This window comes from Ambystoma mexicanum, chromosome 1p, assembly GCF_040938575.1.
Source record: "Ambystoma mexicanum isolate Mex_15411 chromosome 1p, UKY_AmexF1_1, whole genome shotgun sequence".
NCBI lineage: Eukaryota > Metazoa > Chordata > Amphibia > Caudata > Ambystomatidae > Ambystoma > Ambystoma mexicanum.
The window spans coordinates 503,758,901-503,781,154 of record NC_090921.1 but is presented as its reverse complement, the minus strand read 5'-3'; the positions used below and the strand labels follow the sequence as shown (position 1 = coordinate 503,781,154).

The following is a 22,254-nucleotide window of genomic DNA, read 5'->3' as shown; positions in this document are numbered from 1 at the left end:
TGATTTCCCTGATTTGTCCATCTTTTGGGTACTGCTTCCCCCCACTTTCTCCATCAAATTAGTGTGCTCTATCTGAGGCATGGCTAACTTTGTGCGCAGACTTTCATTTGTTTTGCATGGGAGACAATTGGCATTTTATTCCTGGCTCTTTCTCTAGGTTTCTTTCTGTTTGGATTTCTTAATTGCCATGATCATCACCTGCCCGGGGCTCTACCTAGGACTCAGTCTGTTTTGGAGTTCACCCTTCTAATAGCCCAGCCCATCTAGAGCCTGTCTTAGCCTAGAGTTGGTTCCAGATAGAGCCAACCCTAGTCTAGACACCTTCTAGAGCATCTCCGTCTTGAGCCCAGTCCTAGAAGGAGCTCAGCCCGAGATGGAGACAATCCTGAGTCCAGCCAAGTAATTGGAAACAAGAACTATGCTACAGTGCCTGCTTCGCCAGTCCATTATGACAACTACCTCTTACGCAGATCTCTCTGGGCATGGTCAGATGCAGAGCTCTAAAGATGTATAGGTGCATCAGAACACTAAATCCATTTGAATGCCATAGTGCACCGTACCCTTAGGTGCTCCATATTCTTACATAACATGCAAGTGAGAACGCATTACTGCGTGGACCTGCCTCATGGTTGGTGCTATAGATGACCACTGTTTTACAGCAGGGTTCTGCAACCTTTGGCTTTTCAGATGTTTTGGACTACAACCTTCGCCAGTCCTAACAATCATCGTTAATGCTGAGGGGTTATGGGTGTTGTTGTCCAATACATCTGGAGAACAGCAGGTTGTAGAATCCTTATTTATAAGGTAGTTTTATTTTAGCCTGTTCATCCGCGATGCAGCCCAATTCTATATCATGCCTCTAAGTGTAAGAGTTAAGGCATAGAGCTCTAATTTAAATAACACAGTGCTCCTGTCAAGCGGAACTAACCTTGAATTAATACATTAATTTTCGACAGGCTTCCATGGAGAAGTAAGGAGAAAAGGCTCAATCAGATCCAAACTTTAAGAAACATTTGAATAAAAATAGACACATTTTTATTGTGTAGATGAATAGATCAAAGGCATATTAAATCTATTGTGGCCCGTAATGCATATCGGCTCTTTCTCAATATAAATACAGCACATACAACTTAAAGTGCTAGATTTGTGATAGCCCATAATGTATACTCGGTCTATCCAGTATGAATAAAGTGCATGTAAACTCAAAGTGCTACTAAAGCCCTTGAGTAGACATTGTGATATAGCTCTAATTTAGCCACTTAACCCCTAAACTGCCAGGCTATTATGCAAGTCAAAATGGTGGTTAGTGAAGAAGCATGAAGGACAGGGAGTGAAGTGGTACTGTATGAGTGGGGAGACTGGAAAAGACAGGGAGGCTGGGGGACTGATGGGCCGTGAGAGGGTGCACATGGACAGAGATTCTGTATCGCTTTTATTTCATCAGGCTCTGCTGATTTTGCTAGGTTAATATATTTCTTTTCATACTGCACCAAATCACCACCACAGTGATCTCAGAGCTCCTAAGATTGTCCAAGACTTGGCGTATTGTACTGCCACAAGGGGTGCTCAGACCTAGGTCAGAAGGAATAGGTGCAGGGTAAAGGCAGGTGGATGGGAAGAGGTGATAACACGAGGGAGAGATGACAGGGGGCGAGCTTTGTGACAGCATGGCTGCTTGTCAGTTCTTTTAGGTGGACCATAGGATTTATGCTGTAACAAAGATGGGTTTATCCTAGTGTGTATGGGATTAACTGGAATGTGTTACAAAGCAGATCTGGAGAATAGGCACATGAGTACACCACGCAATATTTGGCCGCATGAGGGCCTCGAGATGTGCTGGCCCTCTTTACCTACGCCCGGGGCCATCCAGGGTGCAAAGGCACCGGGCAGACGGACGCTCTTACCTCGTCATGGTTCTCGTGATCCAGGGTACATTGCCCACAGAGGGAACAGACTCGTCCATCAGTGGGTGGGTCTTCACGAAGTTCAACATCTCATCGGGAAAGCTGCTGGAGGCATTGAAGCGCACGCCGGGATGGGCGCAGCACCCGGGGCTGGAAGTGGAGAGGAGAGAGGCGACAGTGAGTAAGACACGCCCATGCACACGCACTCACACACACACACACACGCACGTACACCCCTTTGCACACCCCACTATCTAAAGGTCTGAAAATGGGCACTAGGGATGTGTCAGGGGAGCTGATTTTTGATACTCCCAGGGGGCACTGATGGACATATGTTTAGGAAGTCCCATTGAAAGTATAGGGTATTTTAGTGCAAATGACTTTTCCCGGGAGGCTTAGGGGAGGGTCTCCGGGCCTCAGAGCACCAACGTACTTGGCACCCCTGGGTCCACCACTTGCACAAATAAGTTACAGAACAAGGTACATCCCAGCTGCTGCACCCACCCTGCTTCCCTAAAACATCCCCTCTGTATTGAGACCACACAACAGAAAGGGTCGCCAATGGCACAGGGGGCCCCAGGAGAGCAAGGGCAGAAATCTGCTCTGTTCTTTGCAATGCCTTGGAAGTTGTCTATACAAAACACTGAGGACCCCCGGTTGGGGCGTGTCATGCCCGCTAAATATTTGAATAAAAGACATAAGATCCTTTGCCCATCAGCTGGAGTACCTTATTGCGTGACAGCATACGATTGCAGCTTAAACTCAGCGGGCAACGACCCGGCCGCCCTGCAGCACCCACGCATCCAGGCCTTTCCCTGCCAGGAGTTAACCTTCTCCCCCCACTGCCTGATAGGTGGGCTCTATGAAGGCCCCAAAGGTGGTCCCTTATGGGTGAAGGCCTGTATCACTGCACTCCTGTGGCCCCCCAGTCTGCCCCTGTGTCCCCTGCTGTTTTAGGGCTGCATCACTGCACGTGCCTCATCACCCTCCTCCCTTCCCTCTCAAGCCATGGACTGCCAGAGTAGATACAATGCAGTAGAACAGGTTCCATGTAATAATGTCCCCTCAAAAATATCGCCATGCAAAAAAATCGCCAAAAAATTGCTGTTTTTCGTGGGGACATGATTACATGGAACATGCGGGGGACACCTCCGCAACCCCCAAACCCTTTTTTATTTTTCATGGGGACCGGGGGACACTACCGCGACCCCCGCTGCCCCTGTCCCTATATATATGGTCACCTATATAATGTTGCCACAACCTTTTCCCAGCGACGTTATATACGGCGACCATATATATAGGGATATTATTACCTGATAACGTAGAACACGCTTTAGTTGCCTGACTTAAGCCTCATGCCCTGCAGCACCTTCCCTCCAGCCGCCCATGAAAACAAAGGGCGAGTCAATAGCAGGCTATGATCCCCATGCTCTAGGTCAGATGGCTCAGCGCGTTAAGCAGTTGCAGACGACCTCTATGTTCACCCTGTAGGTCCGGGGTTCAAGTCCCAGCAAGGGAGCTCAGATGTCCAGCCTTTTGTGGTCGGCAGATTAAGTGCAATTCCATTATGCCCTAGAAGCGCCAGTGCTATGAAGTGACTAGCACTGTGGTGGCAAGGGCGGCATACAGATAGAGATAATTATGAGCCGGGCCCAGGAGCAGAGCTGCCTGTGCACGATAGAACATGACTCCACTTCATGATGACACGGGGCATTTTAGCAAAGGTCGTCACAGCTGGATTTGACGTGCCTGAGGACATCTAGTTGCATTCGGATTGTTTGGAGACCGGCCATGTGTCTTACCCTGGTGCATTTGAGGGTGGGCCACGTTGCTGCACATGGACATTTTAGGGCGGGAAATGTACTGCACTTGCAAGGACTTGGGGAGGGCAATATATCACACGTAGATGAACACTGAGGGTGGGCCTTTTGATGCACTTAGATGTAGTTTGAGTGAGTATTGTCTTGCCACTGGATGAAATCCAGGGGGTGGTCAATGTTTTTTACACATAACTAACACATTTATTCCTTTCGCACTCCTCAGCTTTGTAACTTAGGCAAAGACACAGCCTCACTTCCGCACACATCTGCTTTCACATATTACCTCGAAAAACACTTTGCACAACACCGCGGCCACAAGAATGCAGCTACCTTTCACGACAAACCTGCAAACTGTAGCTACACATATAATCATCGTCTATCCTCTTGCACGCTGCCTCGAGTTTACTTCTCCAGAGCACTTTTCACCCATCCACATGCCATTTAGACATGGGTGACTAGCAGGGACCAGGCCACACCCTCATTACTTTAATGGCTATAATGCACACACGCATCATAGCACCTCGCAATTTCCCATACTTGGACTTCGGCCCCTCCGAGCACGTTGGGACCATACCTGCGGTGAAAGGCGCTATACAAATGACGAAATGAAATGACATGAATGTGTTTCTTTTCTGGGTCTGTCCTTCTGTGCCCAGCCATGAGCATGGAGAGGAGTATGGTATGGGCTATGAAAAAGAGCGGCATGCCAGTCCACCCCTGTCCACCAAGACACTATGGTAAAATGGTTGTCGCCTTCTTAAGGGACGTCTGGAGGTCACAAAAATGAGAGCACACAAAGAAGGGGGTGTACAAGTAATAGACCATCACATCACATAAGTACACTCCCCAATACACTTTCTTTCAACATTAGCCATGTAAATGCACCAGTACTATACACTTTAAATGCACCAAGGGCTTTTGCGTAAAAAAAGATCAGAAGAAGTTGAACGGGTATGAAAAGGGGTGCACTTAATGACCCTAACCCGAGTCACAGCAGCTATAACTGCTGATAACACGTGCTCAAAATGAAGTTCCCATGGACAGTGAGAGCCAAGGGAGAGAAACAAACTCCACCAGCCATCAAGCACTCGTGACTTCCAACAATTCACCATGTGCTCGATTTCTATACAGCGCCCCTCGCTGGGCAGAGACGTCTCAACTATACGACAATCTTTTTCACAGATTGATGTGTGCACCAATGGTCATCTGAGGACATTTTTATTTTGGCTCATGGGTCTCACTTTGGGTGATAATGGGGTTCAATGCCAAATATGTATGGCTCCATATCCGCCTTGGTGATGTTTCATCATTCCCCCTCTGTAATGATTGGTTTTCCTTGCTTTGTCCCTGTTACCTGAAGGGGTGTGAATGCAGGGTAGGATGTCATGCTATGAGGGCTACTAGAATTTTTGGGGTTGAATCAGAGTCCACCCAGGACCGTTTGGAAGATGTAGCTTGGGTGGTGGGAGCTAGTGGGCTCCCCTCTGTACTTCCTACTCCTGATGTACCTCATGTCACCTGATCCTATGATGTACTGAACCTTGTAACGTGATTACAGTAACTTGATCTACATACCTGCAGCCTACCTGAGTACCCTTCAAACTTAAATGTAACACCCTCTTTTTGCATTTCCCTGTCAATGTGATCTGCTGAAATGTGAACATTCAGTGCGTGTTTCAGTTGCAATCAGTTGCCTTTTTTGGCAATTTCATAGAAGAGTCCCAGTTGTCCAAGGTTTGTAAGAACAGTGTTTATTTTGTGCTACTTTTTCGTTTGAAGTGTGTGTCTATTTTATGTTCCGTCATTTAATGACTGGTTCCACTTGTTATGGTGGGAAATGTATTGCTTTGTGTCATGGCAGGAAGTGTGTTGTAGCATTTGAGGCTGCACTTGACATGTGACAGCCAAAATCCTACTGGCTTTGACAATGCTTGCTTTTACAGAACCTTCTTGCTGCATGAATGGTAAAGCAGAAAGTGAATACATAGATCATTAAGCAGCAATTCCACTCTCTGCCCCAAACCCCCACTTCCACCATGCTCACCGTGGCTTTGGAACCAGCTCCTCGGGGACAGGAGTCCAGATAGACTCAGGAGACTTTTGCTCTCTAAAGCGACCCTCGAAAACATTTGCAATCTGGTCCATATCGAAAGCACAAACAGCTGAACCCGGGATGCTATGTAAAGAGAAATCAATGAGACATAGGTGAATGGTGACCATACTTAACCAGAACTGTACATAAGAAGTGGTGGCAACCATCAGATGTGCTGACAAAATCATAGATTCTGGGCATCCGTGAGGCTATAGTGGCATACGGATTGGAGAGACAATGGGGCAACTTGGCATTCCCAGAGGCTCCTCCACAATGAAAGCAACTAAAACTTTTTCTTTGCAGTCCAGGACATTTGTGAGCAGTTGATGCATCTGCAAGAGCCATCACAATGTTCTTGCATCTCAAGCAGGGCCTTGAGCTGGACTTAATTACTTTTGTCACACAATAAGCAATGCATTCCTAATATGTAGCTGTATTAATATTCTCTTCAGTAGACACTCTGACGACTGTAGGGGTGTCCCTTTTCTTTGACAAGTCTCTGTTCATGTTATGTGTCAATCAATATTTGGTTCTTTAGCCCCATCTGCTTGCTGAACCCCAATTGACTTCTCACTCTCTGACGTCACCCAAGTAAAATGAATCAGTAAGTAACGCAACTTATATTGTATCACTAAGTGATTATTTTGGTCATTCTGGGCTCTTTCTCCTCCCCCACCTCTATCTGCACCTGCAGAGTTCCCCAGGGCTCCAACCTTTCTCCCTGGCTCTTTAACAACTATCTTGCTCTGCTTGCACATCTCATTCCAGTGTTACGCAGATCACACACAACTCTTCTTCAAACTTCCCTCGAATCCTTTTCTTACTTCCTTCATCATTCCTGACTGCCTATCTGCCATCCAGTCCTGGTGTACTTCCAACGATCTCTGTATCAACTCTATGAAAGACTGAGATCCTTCCTATTGGGACTCCCACTCCCTACTTCTGTCCCTCACTCTGGCCATCTTCTATGGGCTCTCCCCCCGCTCCTTCATCTGAAGCTAGAAACCATGGAGTCATCTTCGACTCCCCTCTTTCCTTCATCCCTCAATGTCTCTAGAGCTCTGGTTCTCTCTAGGCTAGACTACTGCAATTAGCCTCTTCCTTGACATAGCCTCTTCTTCTCTATGACCCCTCTAGCTAATCAAGAATAGGGCTGCAACCACTTCTCTCTAGCCTTAAGATCTCTCCACTGGCCCCCGGTTGCTGCAAGGATCAAATTCAAATCCCTCTCCATCGTCCACAAGGCTGTCTGGGGGCCATGCTATCTACAACTTGCTCTCACTAAATACTCTCCCTCCAGATCTTTACGTTCCTCCAGCGCCAACTCTCTTTGTGTTAAGCTCTTCACTAAACAGAGAGCGGGTGGCCGATCTCTTACCCCCTCTCCCCGCCCCCACTCCCTAATCCATTCTCTCCCTCTGCAAGTGCACGTTCTGAATGCTCACAAGGCCTAGTAAATCCGCCACTATCTTTCATTGTTGTATTTGTTCTTCATTTCTTCATGCCCATGTTCCCTCCCTGTTGCCCTGTGGGCGCTTTGAAACACAATTCACTTGATGTATAAGCACCTTACAAATGCACAGTAAATAAATAACTATATGAAGCTGACTGGTTTATGATGACTACCTGTTTGATGCAGAAAAAGCGTTTACACGATTTTTGTGAAATTGCACGTTATATACATCACGCATAACAGTAAGCTGGATGCCTTTCACAAGTAGGAGACACTGTCACGCGGCCTCTTTTGGGGTGTGCCTAAGTCTTGGAAGTTGCGCAATCCATAGGACAATGGGTGTGAACTAATCAACTGATCCTTCCTTTTGGGTCACTGCACATTGAATTATGGTACCTTTAGTCCTGCTTTAATAATGTGCAGAATAACGCAATAAACATGAGCTATAAACACTAGGACTTCGTGAGCATGATTCGAGATCTCCTTCAGGAGCATATTTCTTAGAAGCAAGAGTGTGAATCATATCCCTATGTAAAGTGAGAACAGTGGGCAGTGCTTTGCCAACACATGCTAGCTCTAGAATTTCCTTAAATGCAGTTACTTGCATGCAGATCACTGCTGCGAGGAATAAGCAACACAACAAATCATTCTTTCAATTAAATGGACCCACTGCATTGGCAGAAATTTGCCTAAATGTAGATCTCCCTCAGAACCAGGTCAATATGGAGAAGCTCATCTGATGCCCCTCAAAACCTGGCCACTCTCTGAATCATTGTCTAGTCTGCTTCAGATCCCGGTTACTATGGGGAAGCTCATCTGATGCCTCTCAGAACCAGACCACTATGGGAAGCTCATCTGATGCCTCTCAGAACCAGACCACTATGGGAAGCTCATCAGATGCCTCTCAGAACCAGACCACTATGGGAAGCTCATCAGATGCCTCTCAGAACCAGACCACTATAGGGAAGCTCGGCTGATCCCCCTCAGAACGATGTCACTCTCTGAATCATTGTCTAGTCTCCCTCAGAACCAGACCACTATAGGGAAGTTCGGCTGATCCCCCTCGGAACGATGTCACTCTCTGAATCATTGTCTAGTCTCCCTCAGAACCAGGCCACTATGGGAAGCTCGTCTGATGCCCGTCATAACCAGGTCACTCTATGAATCATTGCGTAGTCTCCCTCAGAACCAGGCCACTATGGGATGCTCATATGATGCCCTCAGAACCAGACCATTATGGGAAGCTCATCCGATGCCTCTCAGCGCCAGACCACTATGGGAAGCTCATCTGATGCCTCTCAGAACCAGACCACTATGGGAAGCTCATCCGATGCCTCTCAGAACCAGACCACTATGGGAAGCTCATCTGATGCCTCTCAGAACCAGACCACTATGGGAAGCTCATCCGATGCCTCTCAGAACCAGACCACTATAGGGAAGCTCGGCTGATCCCCCTCAGAACGATGTCACTCTCTGAATCATTGTCTAGTCTCCCTCAGAACCAGACCACTATAGGGAAGTTCGGCTGATCCCCCTCGGAACGATGTCACTCTCTGAATCATTGTCTAGTCTCCCTCAGAACCAGGCCACTATGGGAAGCTCGTCTGATGCCCGTCATAACCAGGTCACTCTATGAATCATTGCGTAGTCTCCCTCAGAACCAGGCCACTATGGGATGCTCATATGATGCCCTCAGAACCAGACCATTATGGGAAGCTCATCTGATGCCTCTCAGAACCAGACCACTATAGGGAAGCTCAGCTGATCCCCCTCAGAACGATGTCACTTTCTGAATCATTGTCTAGTCTCCCTCAGAACCAGACCACTATAGGGAAGCTCGGCTGATCCCCCTCGGAACGATGTCACTCTCTGAATCATTGTCTAGTCTCCCTCAGAACCAGACCACTATTGGAAGCTTATCTGATGCCTCTCAGAACCAGACCACTATGGGAAGCTCATCCGATGCCTCTCAGAACCAGACCACTATAGGGAAGTTCGGCTGCTCCCCCTCGGAACGATGTCACTCTCTGAATCATTGTCTAGTCTCCCTCAGAACCAGGCCACTATGGGAAGCTCGTCTGATGCCCGTCATAACCAGGTCACTCTATGAATCATTGCGTAGTCTCCCTCAGAACCAGGCCACTATGGGATGCTCATATGATGCCCTCAGAACCAGACCACTATGGGAAGCTCATCTGATGCCTCTCAGAACCAGACCACTATAGGGAAGCTCGGCTGATCCCCCTCAGAACGATGTCACTTTCTGAATCATTGTCTAGTCTCCCTCAGAACCAGACCACTATAGGGAAGCTCGGCTGATCCCCCTCGGAACGATGTCACTCTCTGAATCATTGTCTAGTCTCCCTCAGAACCAGGCCACTATGGGAAGCTCGTCTGATGCCCGTCATAACCAGGCCACTCTCTGAATCATTGTGTAGTCTCCCTCAGAACCAGGCCACTATGGGATGCTTATATGATGCCCTCGGAACCATGCCACTCTCTGAATCATTGTCGGTATCAGGTAATATCCCCACCAAAAGTATCGCCGTATATATGGTCTTCGGGAACGGCCATAGGCAATATTTTTAGTGGGGATAATATTAGGGTTTTTTGGGAGTGGGGGTTGCAGGGGTGTCCACCGCTCCTTTTAAAATAATATGAGGGGTGTGGGGGGCCGCCCCGCAGGTTCCATGTCTTAATATTGCCACAAGAATATGGCGATATTTTTGAATGGCGATATTTTTGCCGGGATATTAACACATGGAACCTCATTGTCTAGTCTGCCTCAACACCAGGCCACTATGGGAAACTCATCTGATGCCCCTCAAAACCTGGCCACACTCTGAATCATTGTCTAGTCTGCCTCAGAACCAGGTTACTATGGGGAAGCTCATCTGATGCCCCTCAGAACCAGGCCACTATGGGGAAGCTCATCTGAACCAGGTCACTCTCTGAATCATTGTCTAGTGTCCCTCAGAACCAGACCAGTATGGGAAGCTCATCTGATGCCCCTAAGAACCAGACCACTATGGGGAAGCACATCTGATCCCCCTCAGAACCATGTCACTCTCTGAATTATTGCCTATTCTCCCTCAGAACCAGGAAGCTCATCTGAAGTCTCTCAGAACCAGTCACTATGGGGAAGCTCGTCTGATGCCCCTCAGAACCTGGTCACTCTCTGAAACATTGTGTAGTCTCCCTCAGAACCAGGCCACTATGGGGAAGCTTGTCTGATGCCCCTCAGAACCAGGCCACTATGGGATACTCATATGATGCCATCAGAACCAGGCCACTCTCTGAATCATTGTCTAGTCTGCCTCAGAACCAGGTTACTATGGGGAAGCTCATCTGATGCCCCTCAGAGCCAGGCCACTATGGGAAGCTCATCTGATACCCCTCAGAACCAGGCCACTATGGGGATGCTCGTCTGATGCCCCTCAGAACCAGGCCACTCTCTGAATCATTGTCTAGTCTCCCTCAGGACCAGGCCATTTTGAGAAGCTAATCTGATGCCTCTTATAACTAGACAACTATAGGAAGCTTGTCTGATGCTCTGCAGAACCAGGCCACTCTCTAAATCATTGTCTAGTCTCCCTCTGAACCAGGCCACTATGGGAAGCTCATCTGAGGCCCCTCAGAACCAGACCACTCTCTGAATCATTGTCTATTCTACCTCAGAACAAGGCCACTATGGGAAGCTCATCTGATCCCCCTCAGAACCAAGTCACTCTCTGAATCATTGCCTATTCTCCCTCAGAACCAGGAAGCTCATCTGAAGTCTCTCAGAACCAGTCACTATGGGGAAGCTCGTCTGATGCCCCTCAGAACCAGGTCACTCTCTGAAACATTGTGTAGTCTCCCTCAGAACCAGGCCACTATGGGGAAGCTTGTCTGATGCCCCTCAGAACCAGGCCACTATGGGATACTCATATGATGCCATCAGAACCAGGCCACTCTCTGAATCATTGTCTAGTCTGCCTCAGAACCAGGTTACTATGGGGAAGCTCATCTGATGCCCCTCAGAGCCAGGCCACTATGGGAAGCTCATCTGATACCCCTCAGAACCAGGCCACTATGGGGATGCTCATCTGATGCCCCTCAGAACCAGGCCACTCTCTGAATCATTGTCTAGTCTCCCTCAGGACCAGGCCATTTTGAGAAGCTAATCTGATGCCTCTTAGAACTAGACAACTATAGGAAGCTTGTCTGATGCTCTGCAGAACCAGGCCACTCTCTGAATCATTGTCTAGTCTACCTCAGAACAAGGCCACTATGGGAAGCTCATCTGATGCCCCTCAGAACCGGACCACTATGGAGAAGCTCATCTGCTGCCCTTCACAACTAGGCCATGCTCTGGATTCTGGACTAGTTTCCCTCAAAGACATAGGCATTTATGGAGAAGCTCATCTAGTGCCCCTCACTAGGCCATGCTCTGGATCCTGGACTAGTCTCCCTCAGACACGTGGGCAATTATGGAGAATGTCATCTGCTGCCCCTTACTAGGCAATCCTTTGGATCCTGGACTAGTCTCCCTCAGAGACGTAGGCAATTATGGGGAAGCTCCTCTGCTGCTCCTCAGAACCAGGATCTCTGGATATTTGTTTAGTCTCCCTCAGAATCAGGCCACTATAGAGAAGCTGATCTGCTGCTCATCTGAATAAGTCTACTCTCGGGATCTTTGTTTAGTCTCCCTCAGAACCAGGCCACTATGGGAAGCATATATGCTGCCCCTCACAACTAGGCCCTTCACTGGGTACTTGACTACATAGTCCCCCTCAAAGAACCAGGCCACTATGTGAAAGCTCATCAAGCCTCTTGTTGAACTTGAACGCCCAAGTCTCAGTGGGAAAAATGGGTTCATTAATCAATGATTCATTGCCTTTGAAATAAGAGGTCAACGATGTAAGGGTGGCCCAACACAAAATAACTGCATCACTCCCGGTAACTACCTCTGCCTGGTCCATGCCGGGATAGCTGAAGCACAGGACATGAGGGCAAGAGGTGGACACGATCTGGGCGGCTCTGTTTTAGGTCACCACAGATCTCCTGGTTCCTCAAGAGTATTTGTGAAAATGATGGGCTACAAAAGGAGCATTAGAAAATTCGATAAGAGGGGAAAGTGAGCTGGGTGATTGGGAGCGTGACCGTGGGCACAGAGAGAAAAAATCTTTACTGAGATGCATACTGTCTAGTGGAAGTCTACTAACTTCTCATTGGCCCTTAGTTAATCACCTGACTTCCTCTGGCTCTATGTGTTAGAATTCACAGCATTTGTACCATTGGCGCACCCCATGTAATCCCATCTGTGTGCTTACATCTGGGAATAATAATGGGAAGGATGATCATGATTTTGTCCTCGCTCTGAAAGATGAAGCGCGCCGTAACTCACCAGAAGCCCGTTACAATCATAACGAAACAAAAAGGGGAGGGCACGCATCAGATTTGTGCGGGCCATGAAACCTACTATAACAAATACTCATTTATGTATGCAGTGTTGGAGTGCCTATCCGCAGTTAGGCAACCCCCTTTGGACCCCTGCAAATTTCACATCAAACCACTACTTGTAAATCTGTGGACATGTGGTGTGGCATCCAATGATCAAACGTACACATTGACCATTTCACTTAATTCATATTTCATTAAGTTACATTGCACTGAAAGTAGCTTCATAACACAGACTCTGTTTATTGTGTCATATTGGGTGGTCTGACAATTTCAATTTTGTGACAATATAATGCCGACACGTGTTTCGAGCTGAAAGTTCCTCCTCAGGGCATGTGAAAATTGTTATGTGATTATAGTGAATAGAAAAGTTTTGTAAAAAAACATTTATCTGACCAGCTCCAAAGCAGCCCCTTCGTGGATTTCTATGTGCCTTTCAATTATGTGTTTCAAATGATTTGGTACTCAGGGTACATGTCTCTGTCATTATTGGTGTATTATAATGAATGACTGTTCTTCTCATTAATTTGCCCACTTAAAATAATTCAATGGGTTAGTGTAGTTATTCTCCCTTAGGATTGTAAGGTTCATGTGTCGAGATCACGTATATCCTTCCGATTAAGAACACACGCGAGTCAGTGCCCAACTGCCCCCTATAAAAGTGCCCCCTATACGAGATCCGTTACAATCAGAGATGAGCAGTACTACACTACTCCACTGACTTAGTTGAAGAGGTCAAATTAATGAGAAGTTAATAATCACACAAAGAGGAACTTTACCTTGAGATGTGAACTGTCCCACTGCAGCCCTCAAGGAAAAAGTTGAATTTCAAAATGTTCTCTTAACACATGGTATTGACAGGGCCTTAGTCACCGAAGCTTGGTTTACTGACATCTGAGAGCCTGATTTGATATAGAATGTATTGCATGATCCGGGCTATTCCACCGGCTGCGGGAGTGTCTCTTCTGTATAATGGGCAATATCTCTAATTACGATCCCATTGATTGGGTTCCTGCATGCAGAACGTCCAGTAGTTAAACTTATATACTCTCCTACCTTAACGGTCACTATACCACTGTCGTAACAACCGCATGGCAATAACAGTGCTTTTCCTCATGAGTATATGGATTTGGTCGCTGAGACATTGGTCTGAGCTGGCCCACTCGTAGATGCCGGAGACTTCAACATGCAACCAGACGATTTCTCTCTGACCACTTTTTCTCAGTTTATAGAGGGGACGAAGGCTCACTGGGGTTCCCAAACTCGCTCATGGGAAGGTCACACGCTTGGCCTCATAGTTCCCTGATCTTGTTGATGAAATCACTCTACAGCCCCTGATATGGTCAGAACACCCTGCGATTATGTTCAATATTCTCGTACCCTGATCTACCTGAGGATATCTCTCCCCACCCACCGTTTACAGCAAGGAGCTGGAAACACTTGGATGGCAATGGATTTGGTATAGTCCTTGCAAAGTATGTTTGTTTAACTTGTTTCACTACACCTGACAGTGCATATGAACACACCTCAAACTGGATTTCTAGCAAATTTGACAAATTGGCTCCTCAGATTGTTTTTCGACCAAGAGGTATTGAAAAAGACTACTCAATGGTTCACCCTCCCAGCTTCATGATATTAAGAAGTGTACTTATCACCAAGCGCGTGTATGGGGGTGGCATTGTAATGCCAATGAAGCTCAGCTGACACAAGATTAATCAAAGTAAGTGTAAATGCTACCCCGCTGGGGATCTGGAATGCCCCCAACGTTGGCAGAGAAGCACTAGCAATTACCAAGGAAATGCCAACTTTAACAGCACTGCCAGCTGCCATTGTCCCTTCTCAAGAGCAGCTCGATGTCGTGGCCTCCTTTCCCCCTTGCCCACAATAAAACCCAGATTATAAGGAATATTATGAGTGCTATGAATACTTTTCCCATTTCCATTCGCCCGCCCCCTTGGATAATGCACCTTTGTCTTGTCTGAAAGTCCTTGCATCTGCTGAAATAGCCTCTCATCAACCAGATCAAACGAGGGTCACCACTTGACCCTTGCCTAGGGAAAGTTATAGAGAATCATCTTAGGACGCTTCTTTCAATGATTAGACGTTGAGTGAATTCTTCTTTGTTCTGGGGTATTGTGCTCGATGCTTTTAACCTTGCCAGAGTGGTGCCTTTGATCTGGTTGTGCCTCTTCTGGGGCAGCCTTCACTGGATCCTGCACGCGGATCCATGGCCGCTAAGGCCACAAAGGGAGCAGTAACCAACGATTTGCATTAGTATGTGGAGTGTGCCAATTTGCTAGACCCTCAGAAGGCTGGCTGCTGCCCTAATCGAGGGATGGAGTCTGTTCTGGTCTTGCTAGTGGATGACCCTTGGCCGATGGCGGGACAATGGCAACATTGGTAGATGGTAGTCTAAAGTGCTTGTTAAGAGGATGCTTTATTTTGCTTGGGGTCTTAGGATGGCAAAAGTGCTTGTTAAGAGGATGCTTTATTTTGCATGGGGTCTTAGGAGGGCACGGGTGCTCGTTAAGAAGCAGCTGTAAATTGCGTGCCTGTCTTTGGTGGGCAAGGGTGCTTATTAAGAAGTGGTTGTTTATTGCAGGGGGTCTTAGGATGGCACACGTGCTTGTTAAGAGGAAGCTGTATTTTGCAGAGAGTCTTAGATGGCACAGGGGCTCGTTAAGAAGTGTCAATATATTGCAGAGCGTTTTGGGAGGGCACGTGTGCTTATTAAGAGGACGCTGATTTTGAGAGGGGGGGCTTTTACGGTGGCACAGGTGCCTATTAAGAGGAATCTGTATTTTGCAGTGGGGTCTTGTGATGGCATTTTAATTGTATTCATATATTTATTTATTTAAATAACAAAACATAGTATACAAATATCATCAAACAGTGGAGAACCACAAACGAGAATAGTATGGAATTTTAAAAACAATCCTTCTTATCGAGTACATCCATGAAAGAAGAAGAAAAGGAAAAAAGGAGGCGGAGATGGCATATATCAATATACAGAATGATTGTATGCTCAATTCAGCCATACAGCTCCCTAAAAGGACTGCATATCGCCTGAGACGTGTCTGAACCCCCTCTGATTCTGTATAGGCTGTTGGTGCTTGTTGAGCGGAAGCTGTATGTTGCGGGGAGCTGTGTGTGGGGGGGGCGGGGGTGGGGGTGTTGGAGGGACCAGGTGTTCAATAAGCAGTATGTTGCAGGTAGTCGAAGAGAGCACACATGCTATTAAGAGGATGTGGCATTTTCGGGGCGGTTTTATGACAGCGCAGGTGCTTGTTAAAAGGGGGCTGTATGTGGCAGCGGGGGAGTGGTGGGGGTCTGGGTGGGTAGGAGGGCCGAGGTGCTCAGTAAGCAGTGCAGTGTATTGTGCAGTGTATTGTGGAGTGTATTGCAGGTGCTCGTAGGAGGGCGTGAGTGCTTGTTGAGATGAGGATGTTTTTTGCGGGTGAGGGATAGGGTGGCACAGGCGCTTGTGAAGAGGAGTTCTTATGTAGCGGGCGGGGGGGGGGGTTAGGAGGGCCGAGGGGCTCAGTAAGCAGTGCAGTGTATTGCAGGCGCTTGTAGGCGGGCGTGAGTGCTTGTTAAGAGGGTGTATTTTGCAGGGGGGAGGGGGGTCTTAGAATGGCACAGGCGCTTGGAGGCTGCATTGTGCAGGGGGGGTCTTGTGGTGGCGCGGCTGCTTGATAGGAGGAGGCTGTATTTTGCGGGGGTGGGTCTTGTGGTGGCACGGGTGCTTGATAGGAGGAGGCTGTATTTTGCAGGCGGGTCTTGTGGTGGCGCGGGTGCTTGGCAGGAGGAGGCTGTATTTTTCAGGGGGGTCTTGTGGTGGCGCGGGTGCCTTACAGGAGGAGGCTGTATTTTGCTGGGGGGTCTTGTGGTGGTGCCGTTGCTTGATAGGAGGAGGCTGTATTTTGCAGGGGGGTCTTGTGGTGGCGCGGGTGCTTGATAGGAGGAGGCTGTATTTTGCAGGTGGTTCTTGTGGTGGCGCGGGTGCTTGGCAGGAGGAGCCTGTATTTTGCAGGGGGGGTCTTGTGGTGACGCAGGTGCTTGATAGGAGGGGGCTGTATTTTGCAGGAGGGTCTCGTGGTGGCGTGGGTGCTTCATAGGAGGAGGCTGTGTTTTGCAGGGGGGTCTTGTGGTGGCGGGGGTGTTCGATAAGAGGAGGCTGTATTTTGCAGGAGGGGTCTAGTGGGGGCGTGGGTGCTTGATAGGAGGAGGCTGTATTTTGCAGGTGGGTCTTGTGGTGGCGCGGGTGCTTGGCAGGAGGAGGCTGTATTTTGCAGGGGGGTCTTGTGGTAGCGCAGCTGCTTGATAGGAGGAGGCTGTATTTTTCGCGGGGTCTCGTGGAGGCGCTGGTGCTTGATAGGCGGAGGCTGTATTTTGCAGGGGGGTCTTGTGGTGGCACAGGTGCTTGATAGGAGGAGACTGTATTTTGCAGGGGGGTCTTGTGGTGGCACAGGTGCTTGATAGAAGGAGGCTGAATTTTGCAGGGGGGTCTTGTGGTGGCACAGGAGCTTGATAGGAGGAGGCTGTATTTTGCAAGGGGGGTCTTGTGGTGGTGCGGGTGCTTGATATGAGGAGGCTGTATTTTGCAGGGGGGTCTTGTGGTGGCACGGGTGCTTGATAGGAGGAGGCTGTATTTTGCAGGTGGGTCTTGTGGTGGCACAGGTGCTTGATAGGAGGAGGCTGTATTTTGCAGGGGGGTCTTGTGGTGGCACAGTGGCTTGATAGGAGGAGGCTGTATTTTGCAAGGGGGGGTCTTGTGGTGGCGTGGGTGCTTGATAGGAAGAGGCTGTATTTCGCAGGGGGGTCTTGTGGTGGCGCAGGTGCTTGATAGGAGGAGGCTGTATTTTGCAGGTGGGTCTTGTGGTGGCGCGAGTGCTTGGCAGGAGGAGGCTGTATTTTGCAGGGGGGGTCTTGTGGTGACACAGGTGCTTGATAGGAGGAGGCTGTATTTTGCAGGGGGGTCTCGTGGTGGCGTGGGTGCTTCATAGGAGGAGGCTGTGTTTTGCAGGGGGGTCTTGTGGTGGCACGGGTGCTTGATAGGAGGAGGCTGTATTTTGCTGGGGGGTCTTGTGGTGGCACAGGTGCTTGATAGGAGGAGGCTGTATTTTGCAGGGGGGTCTTGTGGTGGCACAGTGGCTTGATAGGAGGAGGCTGTATTTTGCAGGGGGGTCTCGTGGTGGCGTGGGTGCTTGATAGGAGGAGGCTGTATTTTGCAGGGGGGTCTTGTGGTGGCACGGGTGCTTGATAGGAGGAGGCTGTATTTTGCTGGGGGGTCTTGTGGTGGCACAGGTGCTTGATAGGAGGAGGCTGTATTTTGCAGGGGGGTCTTGTGGTGGCACAGTGGCTTGATAGGAGGAGGCTGTATTTTGCAAGGGGGGGTCTTGTGGTGGCGTGGGTGCTTGATAGGAAGATGCTGTATTTTGCAGGGGGGTCTTGTGGTGGCACGGGTGCTTGATAGGAGGAGGCTGTATTTTGCAGGTGCGTCTTGTGGTGGCGCGAGTGCTTGGCAGGAGGAGGCTGTATTTTGCAGGGGGAGTCTTGTGGTGACACAGGTGCTTGATAGGAGGAGGCTGTATTTTGCAGGGGGGTCTCGTGGTGGCGTGGGTGCTTCATAGGAGGAGGCTGTGTTTTGCAGGGGGGTCTTGTGGTGGCGGGGGTGTTCGATAGGAGGAGGCTGTATTTTGCAGGAGGGGTCTAGTGGGGGCGTGGGTGCTTGATAGGAGGAGGCTGTATTTTGCAGGTGGGTCTTGTGGTGGCGCGGGTGTTTGATAGGAGGAGGCTGTATTTTGCAAGGGGGGTCTTGTGGTGGCATGGGTGTTTGATAGGAGGAGGCTGTATTTCGCAGGGGGGTCTTGTGGTGGCACAGGTGCTTGATAGGAGGAGGCTCTATTTTGCAGGGGGGTCTTTTGGTGATGCGGGTGCTTGACAGGAGGAGACTGTATTTTTCAAGGGGGTCTTGTGGTGATGCGGGTGCTTGGTAGGAGGAGGCTGTATTTTGCAGGTGGGGTCTTGTGGTGACGCGGGTGCTTGACAGGAGGAGGCTGTATTTTTTAGGGGGGTCTTGCGGTGGCGTGGGTGCTTGATAGGAGGAGGCTGTATTTCGCAGGAGGGTCTTGTGGTGGCACAGTGGCTTCATAGGAGGAGGCTGTGTCTTGCAGGGGGGTATTGTCGTGGCGCGCGTGCTTGACAGGAGGAGGCTGTATTTCGCAGGGGGGTCTGTGGTGGCACAGTGGCTTGATAGGAGGAGGCTGTGTCTTGTAGGGGGGTCTTGTCGTGGCGTGCGTGCTTGACAGGAGGAGGCTGTATTTTGCGGGGCGGTCTAGTGGTGGCGCAGGTGCTTGATAAGAGGATGTTGCGTGTTGCAGTGGGTGTTAGGCGAGCGTGGGGTTCTATCGGCATCAGATGTCCAGGGCCGCTTACTCACACCGAGCACAATACTTGGAAATGCCGTTTGCTCACTCCCCCCAGCCCACACCACCACCTGCCAGTGATTACAAATCGCTCTTGGCCACAGGGGGCTTCCTCTGAGTAATTGGGAGAAAACAACAAGACTGACAATGCCTGCCCGGGGCCTGCTGCAGGGTTGTCGCATCCCTTATTTCTATGAGTGCAGTTGACATGGAAGCAGTGTCCCTTGGTTGATGATGTCCACTGCGTATCGCTGCTGTCTGTAGAGTGCAGTTGGGACCTGACACTTGACGTTGCTAGACTGGTAATATCTAAAGAGTGTATGTGACCCTAGTGTGTTCTTGACTCTACAGTGGTGTTTCCGCTAAAGCGTTGACGGTACTAGAGTGTTGATATTCTTCTGGTATCAATGTCCCTATCCTGTCATGACCATAGAGTATCGATGCCCTTTCAGTGTTCTGGTACCCAGAACACTGAAGTCCTCGGAGAGTATTGGGAATCATTCCGAGTTTGGTGGTAATTTTGACAGTAAATTGCTGAATTACCGCCAAACTTGATTACCGTTACAGCCACTTGTTCCAGCACATTTACAACAGGATTACAAGTGGAAGTAGGGAGGTGCTAATCCCCATTGTCAGAGTCCATAGGACTCCATGATAAATCTGCCATTTATTCCTATTTTAGGTGGTAAGGTGGGGGATTTACCTCCAGCTTTTTGCTGGAGGAAAGTCCTCCACCATACCACCAAACTTGCAGTATAGCGGTGCATTAATGCGGTGGTAATGGAATTGCCACTGCATTGCTGCCGTTTTTACCTGCACCGCCGTACTTGTAATGAAGCCTAATATGCCCCAGTGTCAATGATCAGTAGGGTGAGTCGCACACAGATGCTTATGCCCCATCCATTAGGTTAACCCTCTTGTGGACACTGGTGCCCTGTCACTAGCCAGCAAAGTAACGCTGGTTTGAACATGTTTACTGCCTTTGGCAGGGGTGAACCCGATCTGGGCACAGATGCCTCTTCAACTGCTATGACCATCCAATTAGGTTAGGATAGGCTCCTATTTGAGACGTATCCCCCGTGAGGTAATGTGAGCCCCATTGAGTAATGGGCATCACCAATGAACCATGGTGAGTTTTATCATGACCTCTGCCATCTAGTAGGGTGAGCCCCATGAGGACACGGATAAAACGCCCATCAGGCTGGTTGGACCCCATGTAGACACATATACCCCATCCACCAGGGTGTGCCCCATGCAAACAGTACCACTTGAAACCCTTGTGGAGTTCACTTCGACTTTAAAGAAGTCAAGGTACATGGTCGCTGATGCAAATGGACACAATGTTAGGAAGCAAGTGAAACGTTCTAATCAGGCGAAGAGATTTAGACTGTAAAAAATATATTAGCAGCCATCCTAGTGCTTGCAGTTCTGGTTGGGCGTGGCAGAATGTGCATGTACTAATTTGCAGTTCGCTTTGACACATATTAGAAACACCACATAGCCACACAGAAAGAGCAACAATGTATTCATGTTGCAGTTGCAGAGGTTAAAGATAGGCTGATGGATCTTGAATTTAGTAGTTAGTCTATAGTGTTATGTTTTAAGGGATGTGTGAGTAGGTAGCTGACATAGGTAGGTGTAGAAGATGGAGTCAGAGAAGTGTTGCAGTAAAGGCAAGGTCCGGGGACTATGCTAGCAGGAGTTCTGCCATGTTGGATTTTAGGGCATATTACAGGATGTGTTTTTGAAAGTATGAGAAACAGGCTCAACATGGAACTGCGGCTCTGTCCAGTTAATCCCCAGACAAGTCTCCCCCTCCCCCAGAGAGAAGATATGATGTCAAGGTCACAGGCAGCTATGCTATGTTGATAACAGTTAATTGAGTCAAGCTGCAGAGCTCGGAGGAGCTGAGAAGGGAATGTTGGGTTCAGGGAGGAAGGGCAGGAATGCATCTTTTAATGGTTAAATGCATGTGAGCATGGCATGGGGTTTTGTCATGCCAAGAGGCCTGGTGTTGATTTGGAGCACTACTGCCCTCATCCGAAGAGCGGTCATCCTATTTGAATTACAGGTGCCGCACTTTATTGATGAATAAATAAGCAAAATTCAAGGATCAGAGTGGTGCCCCGAACACACCATTCATGGGTACCTGTGTTCCCAGAGAGATAAGGAGGAAGACTTCCTAGAGCTGTAGCATGATTTGGGATGGGACGAGCAGAGGTGATGCCAATAAATGTATCTAGAAGGTTAGAGAGCTGTTTGTGCCACAGTGTCTGGGATGATGTGGAGAGCCATTGTCTAATTAAAGCAGAGTTGACCTCGCTATTCACACTTTGATCAGGATCCAATGTAGGGGATCATGGTTAATATTATTTTACTTGTTAAGGAAATGTATTATGGTAACAATGTACCTGGTAGTTAATCAACTCCTATCTTTCATAGTGACGATGAAGTAGGTCATGTGGTTAGGGCAATGTGTTTAGATAATGTGTAACCAATAGGGTAATGGACTATAGGGGATAATTTGAATTATGTATAGGTGTTAGCCACTGGGGAGAGAGTGACCATGTTGTAATCTTTTTTTATACATAGTTTTGTAATTTGCATATTCCGCTATAAAAGATGCAACTTCTTTAGGTGGGGAGAGATCTGTGTTAGTTTGGTTCTACATGACTGTCTGATACTTTTGCATGTAATAAAACATTGTTTTCCTTGCAAACAGTGCATCGATTATTTTGCTGATTTGGGATTGTTTTTATCGGTCTGGGTTTGGGTCATTCACCCTACACATACACCCCACTCTCCCCTGCCCCTCTCAAAGCAGGGTCTGGCACTTATGGACCCAGATGCTATTTCCCTCCAGGGCGAATCCCAAAGACCAAGCAATGCTTGCCATTAGACAGTACCCTAAATTTCCAAATGATGTCCTCTTCCCCATGGGCACGATGCGTCAATGGACTAAGAGCGATCAGCCCCCAGGCCTCATCTATTACTCCACTACTAGAGATCCATTGTCAATGTCTTTCTATGGGGGAGATGCCCATGTAAGCAAGGCATTACCTAATTACACAGACGCATTAAAAGAGCCACCGATGGGAATGATAATTACCTGTGA

General features: G+C 48.4%; 1 protein-coding gene across 1 annotated transcript in view; it reads right to left on the bottom strand.

Annotated features, from left to right (window-relative positions):
• SEMA6B (semaphorin 6B) overlaps positions 1–22,254 on the bottom strand; it is a 563,759-nt gene that overhangs the window by 150,021 nt on the left and 391,484 nt on the right. The window contains exons 11-12 of the mRNA XM_069649360.1: positions 5,769–5,900; positions 1,905–2,054 (exon numbers count right to left, since the gene is read on the bottom strand). Of these exons, the coding sequence (XP_069505461.1) occupies positions 1,905–2,054; positions 5,769–5,900 (282 nt within the window). The remainder of the gene's footprint in view (positions 1–1,904; positions 2,055–5,768; positions 5,901–22,254) is intronic.